Raw genomic sequence first — 14,201 nt, 5'->3', positions numbered from 1 at the left:
TACGTAGCCATGGGTATTTGGGTAAATCACATTTACCTTAAATTAGAAAAGTCTACTGAAAGGCCTTAGTCAGTCTTACATTTAAGCAATCCTGCCCTGTTCTCTACCACCAAGACATAATTTGACTTTGAGAAGGTGATAAATAGGGATACAACACAAGGCAACACTTCTAAGTAAAACAAGAGGGAGACGCTGAGAGAAAACCTTCACGAAATTCTCAATAAATCCCCCCTCCCCACTCACTGAACTTAATTCCCAGTGGAGATGTTTAAGATAATATTGTTTCTAAGCAAATGTAATAGGAAGTGTTAACTTAGGTGATAAAGATGGCACTGCGAAAACCTGCACGGCCAATTCAAATATATTACGGAGAAATGCGCCACTGCCAGGCAATCAGATAAGAGAAAACAGAGTAGCATATTTTCGTATTTTCCCGTTCAGATAGAACTTTTCCAAAATAATAGCCAAACCAAATGACTTCTTTAATAACATCTTAAAAATGAAATCCAATAAACAGCCTAAGAAAATAAATATGGTTTTGAGAACAGCTTGTTGTCCGGAATTATTGTTAGGAGAGGGGGATTATAGATGCTTGGGATAAAATAATTAATCCTGACTAGACTGCAGGCACAGCACCTTGTCAGGGAGTAGTGAGGGACCAGTCCCTACCAATGTTGTGCCAGAGGGGACCCTTCACTGACCCTGACCCAGACCCTGTTAGATGGCAGCGGAGATAAGAGCAGTCTCCTGCCGTTTGCCCCATGTCCGGGGATTCTGTCAGAGCAGTGAGAGGTCATCAGAGACTTCCATCAGTGATAAAGCATTAGGGTCACCATGGCTATACTGGCATCCATTACGAAACAGATACGGTAGCACAGGAGTTAAAAATGATTACTAGAGGAACCAGAGCAATGTAGAAAAATACAGTGCAATTTTAACTGAATAGGCAATTTTTTTTTTAAATTTCTGTTTATACTGGACCTAAGTGGTTCAGTCCATAAAAGTGCAGAGTGTTTCTTTCCTTTTGATCCATAAAACAGCCGATTTGCAGAGGGTCCTATTAGGTGGGCTAGAAAGAATACATCTGTTTTACATCTGATGGTCTTTCCTTCACTAGCCTATGGTTTAAGGCTATGGATAACCATCTTTCAATTGTGCGATGACAGATTCCAAATCAAACAAACCAGAACTAAATTAGGATTTTATGAATTGTCTGTCTATCCATATCCACATAACTGTGGAAACTTAAACAGCTACACACACATGCACCTAACAGTTTCTTTCATAGTGTTATTTGTTTTGATGGAGCCTGTTTTTAGGTCTTATTCTCTGTACATGTTCTTAAATAGGCTACTTGGTTGTTCAGAATGCCAAAGGAAACCCTGTTCTAAGTTGGACAACCTATCACTTTGATAACAAGCACATTGAGCCGAGCGGGCCACAATTCTCTAGAACTTCTAAATGGGAGGTTACTGAAGTATGGGTATTTACAGTCTCCATGAAATTATGTGAGGCTGCCACGTCTTCCCTTAGGGCATCGGGGAAAAGATGTAACAGTTGGGGTCTGCCCTACCATTTGCTCCACTCAGACACAAAGAAAGTAAAAGGACCCCTAAGTCGGCACTTCACTGTGTCCCCATTTTCACTGTTTAGAGGACAGGATTATTGGTGGGATGGGTCTCTAGGATTCCTCCAGCTGAAATACTTAACCAGGAGAGCACACTCCTCTCTAGGGGGCTTGTTCTAACTCACACGCTTCTCTCGAGTTTCTGATACCCGCTCAGGGCAGTGTGGCTCCTGACTCATCCCAGCCGAGAATCCCCACGACCACAGGGAGCTGTCCTTACAGAGGGGAACGTGGCATCTCTCTCAGTGTGTGTTGGGAAGAAGGAGCATTGGAGGACCACTGTATACTCACCATTTTGGCAGTTTTAGTTGGTGAAGGAGGACCTTTAAAAAAATGAGCCAAATTTTAAAAACAGAGGAAGCATTTCCAGATCACAAATATGCCTAATGTTCATGATAAACTAGCTTCAACTTTTAGCAGGCTAGTAAATTCTATGTCCGACACCTCCTAGGTGCCAGGCCTTAGACATATATTATCTCTTTTCATTTTTAGGACAATCCTAAGGCATAAATGTTACTACCATTTTATAGATAAGGTAACCAAAGATTCAAATAGATTAACTTTATTTCCAGATACCATAGAACCAATGGGTAGCAAGGCAGAAAATTGACATCCACCCTGTCTGACACCAAACCCTAGTCTCTGTTATATTTGTTGGAACTCTGGATAACTCCCCAGCACTCACAAAGAGCTTTTCACCTTACTCTGAGCACATTCTGCCATATCATCCAGAGAAGAAACAAAAATAGTTCAAAGAAATAAGAAAAAAAAACAAAAACGCTTCAATAAAGTTAAACTGCTCATTTGCCTCAAAAATGAACACTAAAAGCCAGAGAAATAAAAGAGTGAAGGGCCAGATTTTATTCTTTAAAACACTAGTCATTCGTAGGTATGAATAGAAGAAAGCCCATTAAAATTCAAACTTTGTGATCAGTTCTTGGAACTGGATTTATAATGTCTGGGAGCAGTTCATGTCAGCTGATGACCTTGAACAATAAAAATTATATTTCTCTCACATGAGCACTGTGGGGTTTAATTAACATTTATGGACAGATACTAAAGCTTCAGATAAAAGCTTTATGAGCACAGCTTTCATGATTACTTTTACAGTACAGATTAACACACCACCCCACATTTCGTTTATTCACAGAGACGCTAGCTCTTTCCAACGTCTTTGGTACTTTACAGAGGTCCAGATGAAGTACCGGTGATGGAAAGAGTCAATTTCTACTGTTGTCATCAACAGAGAAAATGAAATTAAGAGGATATATTTCATTTGAACTAGCACAATGCTACTTCACAATGTGACTCTCTCAAATCATTAAAGCCATAAATCAGATTTAAAAAAGAATATAGAGGGAAAGAAATCCATAATGTATATGAATGAAACCATTAATAACTAAAGAAACTGCTGCAAAAGAGACTGCTTCTGGAAGCAGTCAGACAAAACCTGAAGGAAAATGCACACTAATTACCAGTTAAGTCTGCTGGGAAAAGACATGCCGACCTGTAACGAAGGACAATTAACAGATATAAATGCATGAACGGTGAAGAGTTTTCCTTGTTGGCTTTTTACTCACCTCCTCTTAAGATAAGCAAGGGTACATCTGCACCTACTGGAAACTGCTTTAGCACCTCTACCACCTGGAGATGGGTTAAATTCTGCACATTTTGATGGTAAATTTCTTTAATTATATCCCCTTTCTGTAGGCCTGGACACCACTGACTATCCAAAATCATTTTCACCTTCTGTCCGGTTGGGCTGTCAGCAATTGCAAACCCAAAGCCTTTAGGGCCCTTAATTAGAGGGACAGTCACGAGTTCAGGCTGGGAGCTGCCTGACGATGCCACGGACGCCCTCTGCTCGCTCGGATCTGATGGTCCATTGAGACGGTCACTGGCCAAGGTGTGTCCCGGTTTTCCATTCTGGTCCAGAACCATGGGTCCTGACTTAAAATCCTGAGTGTTCATGCAAGTCTCTCCTTTGGTTAGTGACTGTCCGTTGATGAGGGGAGTAGCAGCAACTATGTCCCCGACAGGGTCGTCACTGTCGTCAGGGAGCGGGTAACCACGACATAAAGTGAGGTTTACATACTGATTGACAGGCACCAACTGAAACATCTGGACAACATCTGCATGGGTGTGACCCAGGACACAGCTGCCATTGATGTCTACAATCACGTCGCCTGGGAAAAGACAATCATGTTAAAAATAGTAAAACCACCAAGTAAATTAATTTTATTGTCGTGGGCAGGGGGAGACAAAAATAACTTAAATTCAGCATCTACATGTGAATTCTGGAAACCTCTTGCTGTTCGTTAGTGGCTGAAAAGATAGATTTCGGACAGACGGGTTCTTCTCCCTTCTGTGACTCCTCTCTAAAAAGACTATATAAATCTACAAAATCTTAATTATCTTTGTAGCAAAGAATTATGACCCCAAGCTCAAGTGAATCAGACGAAAAATAACTGCAAGTTCGTATTATCGTTGTGAAGGGATCCTCTGAGTCATACCTACGCGGCCATTCAAAGGTAGGTACCCTGTAATAGGTACTTAGTACATAGAAGAAGAGCGAGTAACTCCACTACCTACTTGTACAAACAGGTAATCTTTACATACCACCTTGTTTCTTGATTTTAATAAGCCACTGATTCAATGTAATTAAAAATTCATAATGTAAGGCTAATGATTACAATAATGTTAAGTTATGGACATATTTTCTTTTTAACATCCTTCTTTTTGTAGAGCGTTTCAATTTGTTGTAATTCAGATTTCAAAAGGAGAGAAAAAACAACAAAAAAGTTCAACACAAGCAAAGAACATGTTATTTGAGACACTGAAAAGTCAGCTACATTAATCTTGTAAAAGTTGCTTTTGTTTCCAATTTTCCATTGTTAGGACCACTTTGGTTGAAGAATTATTATCACTTGACATTCATCAGTTGTGTGTTTTTTTTTTAAGGCAGCTCTAACTTTTAAAATTTGCCCTCTGCTGTCTCATCTGTTTACTGCTTTTATTTGCATATAATTATTTAAAAGGTTATTGCCAAATAAAGGTGCTTTAATTTGTTGATTGCATGTAGGCTTACAAAAATACAACATGGTATTTAAAAACAAATGTTAGTCTGTAGAAATTTGTTTCATAATCTAGGTAGATACAGAAATTAGACTAATTAGAAGTAAAGTTTTGACTTTTCCTCCCCTAGGTAAAGTTCCCAAAATTTTCATGGAAGTATGGTATTGCTATGCAAATTAGACAACAGGTTTAGACAAACCTGAATCTATATTATAAAAAAGAAATTTGTAGAGCTCTGTAAAAATAGTAATATTCATGTCTATAATTCTTAACACAGCTGCTTAATTTTACTAACAGCCAGTGAGATTAAGGAAACAAAAAACAAAACTTGGGAAAAAATTGTGGGATACAACAGTTTGTTTCGTACCACTATAAACACCACAAAGGATCATTTTTCAAAAGAGATCGTGGATAAATGTTAGATAGTTCCAAAGAACACAATCAAAGAAAACCAAACAATCAAATAGTTTTCTGAGATGGTTCATAAATCTTTAGTTTAGGACAGCCAAAGAGTTATCTCAAAATTATACAAACTATTCAAAAATTAATAAATTTAATATATCTTTTCTCTAAGTTTCCACTTATTTGTAAAGAGGGCCCTCCCTCAACACTCGTATGCACTTATTCAAAGGAGAAACTATTATAATATAGGAATCTCCTTCTCAGTTATATAACTTAGTTCTCTCTTTATACATATCTAAATTATACATAATATATACATATATACTTATGCATATATACAGAGGGTGTGTATATATACAGAGGGTGCCAAAAAATGTATACACATTTTAAGAAAGGAAAAAACAGTTTGTTTGGTACCATTAAAATTGTAATACTCAATATATACCAATAACAAAAGATGAATACAAGTCACATTTGACTCCTGCAATTACAAGAGGTGAATCGGTGTAATTTTAATACAGTTTTTTCCTTTCTTAAAATGTGTACACATTTTTTTGGCACCGTGTGTGTGTGTGTGTGTGTGTGTGTATCTCCTTCCAGTGTAATTTTTATTATTATATCAGTACTTTTCAAGTAATTCAGAAAAACTGGTTACCTGGTGCAATTTTTCCGTCCTGAGCTGCAGGGCCGTCTTTCAGCACATTTTTCACCTGAAGGAATTCATCAGGCCTATCTCCACCAATAATGGTAAAACCAAATCCCATTGTGCTTTTTTTCAATGATGCTCGAACCAGAATGCCTTTAAGCTGGGACGGATCTCGAGTAAAGTGGGATTTTTCCATAGCTGTGCCAAAATGAGAAATGGGTTTGAGAACGAAAAGAATTATTGTGAATGTGGCCTTCAAAGCCAATATTTAAGACAGCCTATATAACTTAAATATAACAGACCATAAAGAAGAAAAAATTAGAGACTCCAATGTTATGGAACAGTTAGAATTTAAACTCATAAACTAAATCACTGAAGAAAAACGTAGCTAATGAGTCATTTCTCTTTTATAGGAGACTCTCCTATGTTATTTGAAAGGTAAAAGCACCAACTTGATCTCTTCCGCACTGCCTTGTTTTTGGTATTTTCTTTCACCCAAGGAGTCCCTTCTAAGAAGTCAAAAGGGGAGGGATAACCTTTCTTATTAAATTCTTGAAAGTCATGGACACTCATTGAGCTGTTCATTTCCTCTGAGTAAGCATCTACTGAGCTCTATGTGGAAAACACTCTACTATGAAGATGAAGACAACGGTCAAACTTATGACAGACGATATATGGAGAACTTTTTAGAACTCACAACTCAGCCTTTCTGCAGCCTTTAATTTATATCTGATGAAAGGGGAGAATCCCTAATCTCAGTAAAATAGCTTCCCGTTTCTTTCCTTTTCACTCGTGTTTAGTGGATACTTTAGGAAGAAAAAACCAGCTCCATTGAAAAGCCTATTTTTGGAGATTTTCTCAGACAATCCTAGAACTATAAAAGTGATATTTGCATATAACCTCTCCCTTCACTTCCCCACAACCTTTTCCCTCCTCTCCCCAACTGCGGCTGCCATTAGGGCACTTCTAAAAACCCTGAAGGGACCAAATGGTGCAGATTTATAATTCACAAAGCACTGTTTAAATTCACTTTTTGAAAGAGGATTTAAAATTTTATGCCAAATATTTTTTAACCGTTCTATGGAGATATAATTCACATAAGACAGAATCCAGCCATGTAAAGTGCACAAGTCAATGTTGTCAACCATCACCACAATCTAATTTCAGAAAATTTTCTCCTTCCTCAAAAAGAAATCCCCAGTCCCGTTAGCAGTCACGCCCCCTTTCTTCCCAACCCGCACTCACACCCAAGTCTTAGGCAACCTCTAACCTACCTCTGTCTATAGATTTGCCCAATCTGGACATTTCATATAAATGGAATCATATAATATGTGGTCCTTTGAATGGTTTCTTTCACTTAGCACAATGTTTTTGAGGTTCATCTGTGTCGTAGCCTGTGTTAGTACTTTCTTTTTATTGCCACATAATGTATGGATGTATCACATATGTACGCACTTGTCAGTTGATGGACATTTGGGTTGTTTCCACCTTTTGGATCTTATGAATAAGGTTGCTATGGACATCCACGTCCACGCTTCTGTGTGGGCAGATATCTTCTCTCCTCTTAGGGACATACCAGGAGTGGGACTGCAGCAGTAACCATACACATACTGTAACGATGTTTAACATTCTGAAGACCTGCCAGAGTTTTGCAAAGTGGCTGCCTCATTTTACATTCCCACCAGCTATGGACGAGGGTTCCCATTTCTCCACATCCTTGCCAACACGTGTTACTGTGTGCCTCTGTGGTTGTGGCCATTGGAGTTTAGTGGAATGGTAGCTCACTATGGTTTTGATGCTTAATTCCCTAATGACTTAAATGAACAAGGGTCACTTGTTTCATCCTGAGCCCAAACTCCACTGGTATCAAGCCCAGAGTTATGTGTGTCTATCTGCTGTTCTAACAGGTATGCATTCAAGCTTATGGTCGGTTAGAAAAGAGCAATTCTGGTGTGGCCCAGGCCGTGCACTATGTAAATATCTCCCTCAAGAGGCAGGGCCGCCCTGGAAATACCGTAAAAGCACAGTAAATACCAATTTGTGAGGCTGTCAGCGTGTGGCCAGTCAGCCTGCTCGTGCTCATGTCCTTTGCATCCCTGAACTCTCAGGGAGTCTCGGACATTCAAACTGGCAACCTGTCTCTGAACAAACTATTTTTTAAAAAGTATTTAATTGGCATGTTTAAAGCCCATTCAGTTATGTAAGTTGATTATGAGTGCCCACTAGTGTTGCCTACCAGACTGTAGATACGATTGTTTGTTCAATGACAGTGTACTTAGACACCTCCTTGAGACCAGTATCTTTGGTGAAATGTACCTTCCTCATTTTTATGTCAAATGTGGATGTATTTCTGGTCAGCTCTCCCATGCTCTAGTCCCCATGAATATTGGAATAAGACTGGCTTCTGAGGACTAACCCAGAAAGTCAGCAGATGAGGGACAAGATCCAAGATGAACAGACATTAAAGAGGGAGGAAATGTTCTGGTTAGCACCTAATTTTGTAAAGTATTCATAAAGCAGCCAATTCAGAACTGGTCAGAAGTAGGTCTTATCAGAATTAAAAAGAGAAAAGTGAGAGCAAAAAGAGCACAAAGAAACTGTCTTTGAGTCTAACAATCCTGAGTTTTATAGCCAAGCTTTGTGATGTAGTTGAGTGATCTTAGAATGTTATTTAACCTTTTTAAGTCTCAGTTGCCTCATCTATAAAATGGAAACACTGTGCCCAATCCATGGGATGGTTACGGGAATTAAACCAGACAATGCACAGAGAGCACAGGAAACAGTGCCTGGCTAAGCGCTCAATAAACGCAGATAAACGCAGATACACAAGCTAAGGAAGGTTCCCTGGCTCACAAATTTGAGTACTCAGTCCCTGTGGCAAGTATATCCTTGGGATGGATGCATCAGACAACTGTATTCGATGCCATCCAGGCATCTGAACAGAGAAAATGATATTAATAACCTTGCAGAGATGTTCTAAGACTTACATGAGACGATGTATAGAAAGCATTCAATCCAGTACCTGACTCAGTATCTCAATAAATGTAGCCGTTATTCTTCAAGGACTAGCCTAACTTCCATCACTTCTAGGAAGGCGTTCTTGCCCTCCCACTGTCAGATTTTATTTCCCTTTCCTTTGTTTCAACACTACTGTTTATGTCTCTTATTATACTGTACTAAAATTATGTGTCTATTTCCCTACTTAAGTTGTGGGCTCCTGAAAGAAAGGTGCCGAGAGTGCCTGGTTATTTAAATTAGTAAAACACACAGTCCCCTCAGGGAGCTTAGAGTTTAAGGGGGAGAAGAGCTCCCTTGATGTGCGCCAGGGAGATATGGGCACTCAGGATCTCGGAACTTAAAGTCGGTAACACTCGGTTCAAATTCTGGCTGGACACTCACTCTGATTCGAAGCAAAAGGCTTAATCTTTATTAAAGCCTCGGTTTCCTTATGTGTAAAATGGGGATTCATGTTTCTCTCCAGTTAACATCCTCTGTCTACCCTCTTTCAAAACTATCAGCATGGCTGGCTACACCAGCTGTCTCCAGTTCTTCACCTCTCACTCCCTCTTCAGTCTCCTGCAAGTTCACTTCACTCTCCGCTTGCTCCTGCTAGAATGACCAATGGCTTCCATGTTGTCACATCCAAAGTACCCTTTTCAATGTTCACCTTTCTTGACTTTTCGGCAACACATGACACAAATATGCAACTTCTTGTTGAAGTTCATTTCTTCTCACGGCTGCCTACCCCTCCAACTGTATCTCTTCTAACTACGCCACCACTACCCTACGCTCTAGCCTATCTGCCTTCTGGCCCTTGGACCACCATTTCATGTGTCTGTGGTTTTCTACATTCTGTTCCTGCCACCTGGTATGCCTTCTTGCTCCTCTAAAACTGCTGTCTAACTTTTCCTGTCACTTCAAGACCCAATTCAAATGCTTTGAAAGTTCCCCTGCCCTCTTGACTTTCTCTACCAAAGCCGAGAACTCCCTCCTTTATGCCACCACCATACTTTGTTTATCTCTATTAATAACAATGAAAGTTATCATTTATTGGTCACCATTTGCTAGATACCATTGTAAGCACTTTCGATGTATTAATTTGCATACTCAGAACTACCTTAGGAGGTAAGTACTATTATTATTCCTATTTTATAGGTGAGAAAACAGAGGCACTGAGTTTAGGGAACTCATCCAGTTGCACATCTGGGATTCAAATTTGCTCCAACCCCTGCACATTTAACTACTGTTCTAGGATGGCACCTGTCACCCTATATTGTAACCATTAGGAGTAAGACAGAGTCTACCTTAGACTCTGAACACGTGAGGGCAAGAACTGTCTTATTCCTAATCTGGTTTGAATACCACGCACCTACCAAAGCACTGGCCTTATGGTAGGTGCTCAAGAGTATTTGTTACACTAAAAATGTTTGCTAAATCAAATGCAAAACTGAAGAGAGAGGACTATGCTTCTGAAGAGCAGCTGTAAGAAAGAACTGCTTCTCTCATGGACAGCGGCGGTGGGGAGTCTACTCGATTACTACAATATGACCATAGTGACCCCTGGTTATTAATGACAGATGGAGCAGAAGAGGAGATGGGGAGGGATGAATAGAATGAAGGAATTTCTGGGCAGATTTTTCAAAATACACATAGCGAGGCTCATCAAAATCTTAGGACCCATCTATTTAAAAACAACTCCCCAAATGATCCTGATCTTACTAATGCCCTACCATCCCATTTGAGACTGAATGATGTAAGGAAAAATATGGTGGATTTATTTAGCATTTGCTCCTATCTGTTAATGAAGAACTTAATGGTTGCTGACATTAGACCTAAGCAATTAGACTGGGAGACCCTCATAATGAATGCGAGATCTAATACTGGCCTGGCCTTAAACATTAGGAAACAATGCAACCTTCAAATCAAAACGTCAAACCCATAGCGAAGATGTTCAACACCTTCTCCCGACAATTTCCTACTTTCTACATAAGCAGCATGAGAAAAATCTGTATTCTCAAAACGTGCTGATGTTTTATTAAGATTAAGATTAGGCCTATCATTACAGTGACCAAAATTAGACATTCTCTATTAATTTCAAAGCCCCACCAATAAAAAGTTCAAACTCACTTTTATTAATTCAATATATAAATATCACAAGTTATTTATTTATTTATTTATTTATTTATTTATTTATTTATTTATTTATGTATTTTAAACAAGTTATTCTTAGAAGAAAAGATTGAGAGAAAACTTCTACCTGGTTTTGAAGACCCAATATCAGCCTGTCCTAACTGCTTTTTCCTTTTGGCTTCCTCCACTGGATTTTCAAACTGGGTTTTCTGGTTCAGGTGACTGTAAAAAGTAGAAAAATATGTATTTCAGTTTAAGACGAAAGAGTTACATTATCTTAAAATAGACTACCACACCATTCCATCGCCATAGTTTAAAGGACACATATGTATTCTAGGAAATGGAATACAAAGAGGCTGACAGGGCACAGTGGAAGGGCTTTGGGCAACTCAAGAAAAAGCCCCCAGATGACACCCAGAAGTCAAAGCTGCTGAGGCATTCACTATAGCTTCTTCATAGACGTACCCAGTACAGCCAGGAAGTCCTCACAATGGTAGAAACCCTCATAGTCAATGCAATCAGAACTCTTGGTAATCGATTAGCTATTTTTTTAAAAGGCAGTTAATGATTGGAGGATTTTAAGTTTCTCTAAAATGAAGCAGCTGTAAAGCCACTTATGAAGACATCTGAGTACAGAAGCCTTCTAGAATTTTACCATTACTTTTCCAGCTGACTCACCCACATCGATTTAGCAGCAACTAAGGAAGAGATTAGCTTTTTATCAACTTATATCACAGAACAACTCCTCACATTTAAATTTCTTCATAATTATATAATAATTAAATGAATTCTGTAACTACAATATAAGTTTAACGGGTATTTCTCATTTGGGAACATTCACAATGACTCGTGGAGAGCACACACGTCTGTGGGGAAAAGCAGAATAGCATGGGGAGACTATGAGGATAAGCGATTAGCCAATCGTAGTCGATGTACTATGGGCAACAGTGAGTTTCACAGAGGGAACAGAGCATTGGTTATTCTGGCAAGTCAGTTAATTTGAAGTTGATTAAGAATGCAACTATTGTACAAATGGTGTTTAAGACCACAACTAGGTTTAATATAGAAGCAATGGGAATTACATTCTAACACTTCCATGGCACAAATATATTTCAGCCAAATGATATGCATTTTTCCAGTAGAATCCATTTTACCAAGAAGTGACATTAGTGAATACAAACAATTAAATATGAAATCAATAGAATCTCAGATTATGATTGTCTGTAGAGGGGCTGAGTATTACAAAATCTTCACAGAAGCAGTCATAGAACTTGGGTAATTACTCTGCCATTTGTTGAACATTAATGGTGGCGGTGCAAGGGGCAGCAGGGACAAAACACACCCCTCACAGCAGGTATGCAGGTTTCTCTAGGCTTCTGGTATTAGTAACCCTGTGACAGATGCAGTTCTTTAGTTTCGGAGCTCTAAATATGGCAGGTTCTGCTTGACATTCTTTGGGTTCTGATGTCACTAAAACTCAAGCATGCTTCTGCTTCTTACTACAAGGGGACACCTGATCAATTGAGTTAACTGCTTAATGCTCTGTGACAATGAAGGCCTTTGGTGTTAACTTTCTACTATTTTAAAAAATTATTTAGTTAGGTATTGACATTTTACATAGTCTTGAAAACAACAACAACTAGAAACTGACACTTAAAAAAGAATAAACCTGCTTAGAAAGAACCTTGGTTCACTTTAACGTCATCAGCTTCAATGACTCACTTTGCCACCCAGGCATTAGAACATAAAAAGTAGTAATTTGTATTTATACTCTCTGTAATGTGTGGGAGAAGAGAATAGAAGTATGCAAATGAGCAATCCGCTTCCTGAAAATTCTTTTGACAAACGAATGTAAGATTTTAATAAAGGGAGTAATTGTATCTGTCACCATAGACTACCTAGATTAAAATGCCACCCACCCAAAAAAAAAAAGGGAAAACATTCCTCTTTTCAGTTAGTGAATTATATCCACAATATTATTAAGGTGTAACAGATTTTGTTTTCCATATGACTAGCTATAGGAAGTAAGGGAGCCGATTACAGGTTATCAGAAAAATTAAACAAAGGTAGCAAACAAGGATTAAATACATAATACGTAACTTGGACTCTTTGAAACTTTGTGTATAATAGGTGGATTTTAAAAATTCATCTCAGCAAACAAAACCATTCTTCTTTCATGAAGAATGTGCAATATTAAAGCAGATGTACATTTTGCCTTTGTCCCCTAAGTGCGTAAGACATTTAACGTAATACAATAAGACAACATTCCTAAATATACAAAACTTTCTTATGGAAGGCTTGCCCTTACATTTTGGGAACAATTTCGTTTTCAAAAATGAATGAATCCACGTCAGAGTCCTCTGAAATAAATACTTAACAAAGAGAAACTGCCACTGCAGTTGGTGTCACTACCACAAGGCTCCTGCCAAAAGCAATCACCACGCCATCTGGTTTGACAAAACTTAGGGAGCCAAAGAGTAGCCATTCCAGTAACAGCTTTTTATCTCCATCAGTAAACTCACTGCAGATTACTGTGGTTGAGATTCAAAACCTAACTAATCTGGGAATCCAGCCACATTCCACAGCTCAGCTGACTCCATACTAAAGAGCATCTTGGGTACAGCCTGCTCGTTCTTCATCTAACAAATGACCGTCCTGTAAACCAAGCGTGTTCTGGGGACCATCATGCAGAATCCTGTTGCTGCCGTGGCTTCGAAGGCAGGCACTATGTCACACACCTCCATGACAACTGGGGGCGGGGTCACTTCAGGAATTGCCTGGAAGTTGCTTCCATATGAAATCCTTGCTGAATGAAAACCAGACCATTTAGCCCAAGATTTTATAACAGGCAAATGACTTTCACCTTATGACCGTGTATTCAAATTCACATGGAATGGACAGTAAGAGAATGAGAATCATTATCTCGGAAATGTTCAGCAGTGTCCACAGCACACAGTAGTTGATCGAAGCCCAATTTAAACAGACTAAACTACGGGGAGTGGGGCGGGCGGGGGGCAGGGGCATCTCACATAACCTTTTCAGTGGCCTTCAAATGTTTCTTTGACTTGGAAAAAATGGTTGTTTCTTTATTTTAAGTAAATAGGTTTTAGAAAACAAGAAGCAAAGAGTATACTTTTCCCATCACAGTATCAGCAAGATATTAAACAGCACAGTGGAAATAAAATTAACATAGCCTTTCAAAGGAACCAAATAATGACACTGTGAAGTTATACACCTAAGTGTCAAACTGAGTTGTTTTCTTAGGGTTTAAGCTAGATTTTAAGAATCATTCCAAAAATCTCTCTAAACACAGTGACTCAA

The 14,201-nt window shown here is 38.8% G+C and overlaps 1 protein-coding gene across 3 annotated transcripts in view; it reads right to left on the bottom strand.

Annotated features, from left to right (window-relative positions):
* MAGI3 (membrane associated guanylate kinase, WW and PDZ domain containing 3) overlaps nt 1-14,201 on the bottom strand; it is a 195,644-nt gene that overhangs the window by 29,264 nt on the left and 152,179 nt on the right. For all 3 annotated transcript variants that reach the window (XM_033092762.1, XM_033092763.1, XM_033092761.1), the window contains exons 8-11: nt 11,008-11,102; nt 5,760-5,948; nt 3,208-3,813; nt 1,919-1,950 (exon numbers count right to left, since the gene is read on the bottom strand). In XM_033092762.1, coding sequence (XP_032948653.1) covers nt 1,919-1,950; nt 3,208-3,813; nt 5,760-5,948; nt 11,008-11,102 — 922 coding nt within the window. The remainder of the gene's footprint in view (nt 1-1,918; nt 1,951-3,207; nt 3,814-5,759; nt 5,949-11,007; nt 11,103-14,201) is intronic.

This window comes from Rhinolophus ferrumequinum, chromosome 22, assembly GCF_004115265.2.
Source record: "Rhinolophus ferrumequinum isolate MPI-CBG mRhiFer1 chromosome 22, mRhiFer1_v1.p, whole genome shotgun sequence".
Taxonomy (NCBI): Eukaryota; Metazoa; Chordata; class Mammalia; order Chiroptera; family Rhinolophidae; genus Rhinolophus; species Rhinolophus ferrumequinum.
This window is presented reverse-complemented; position numbering and strand designations above follow the sequence as displayed.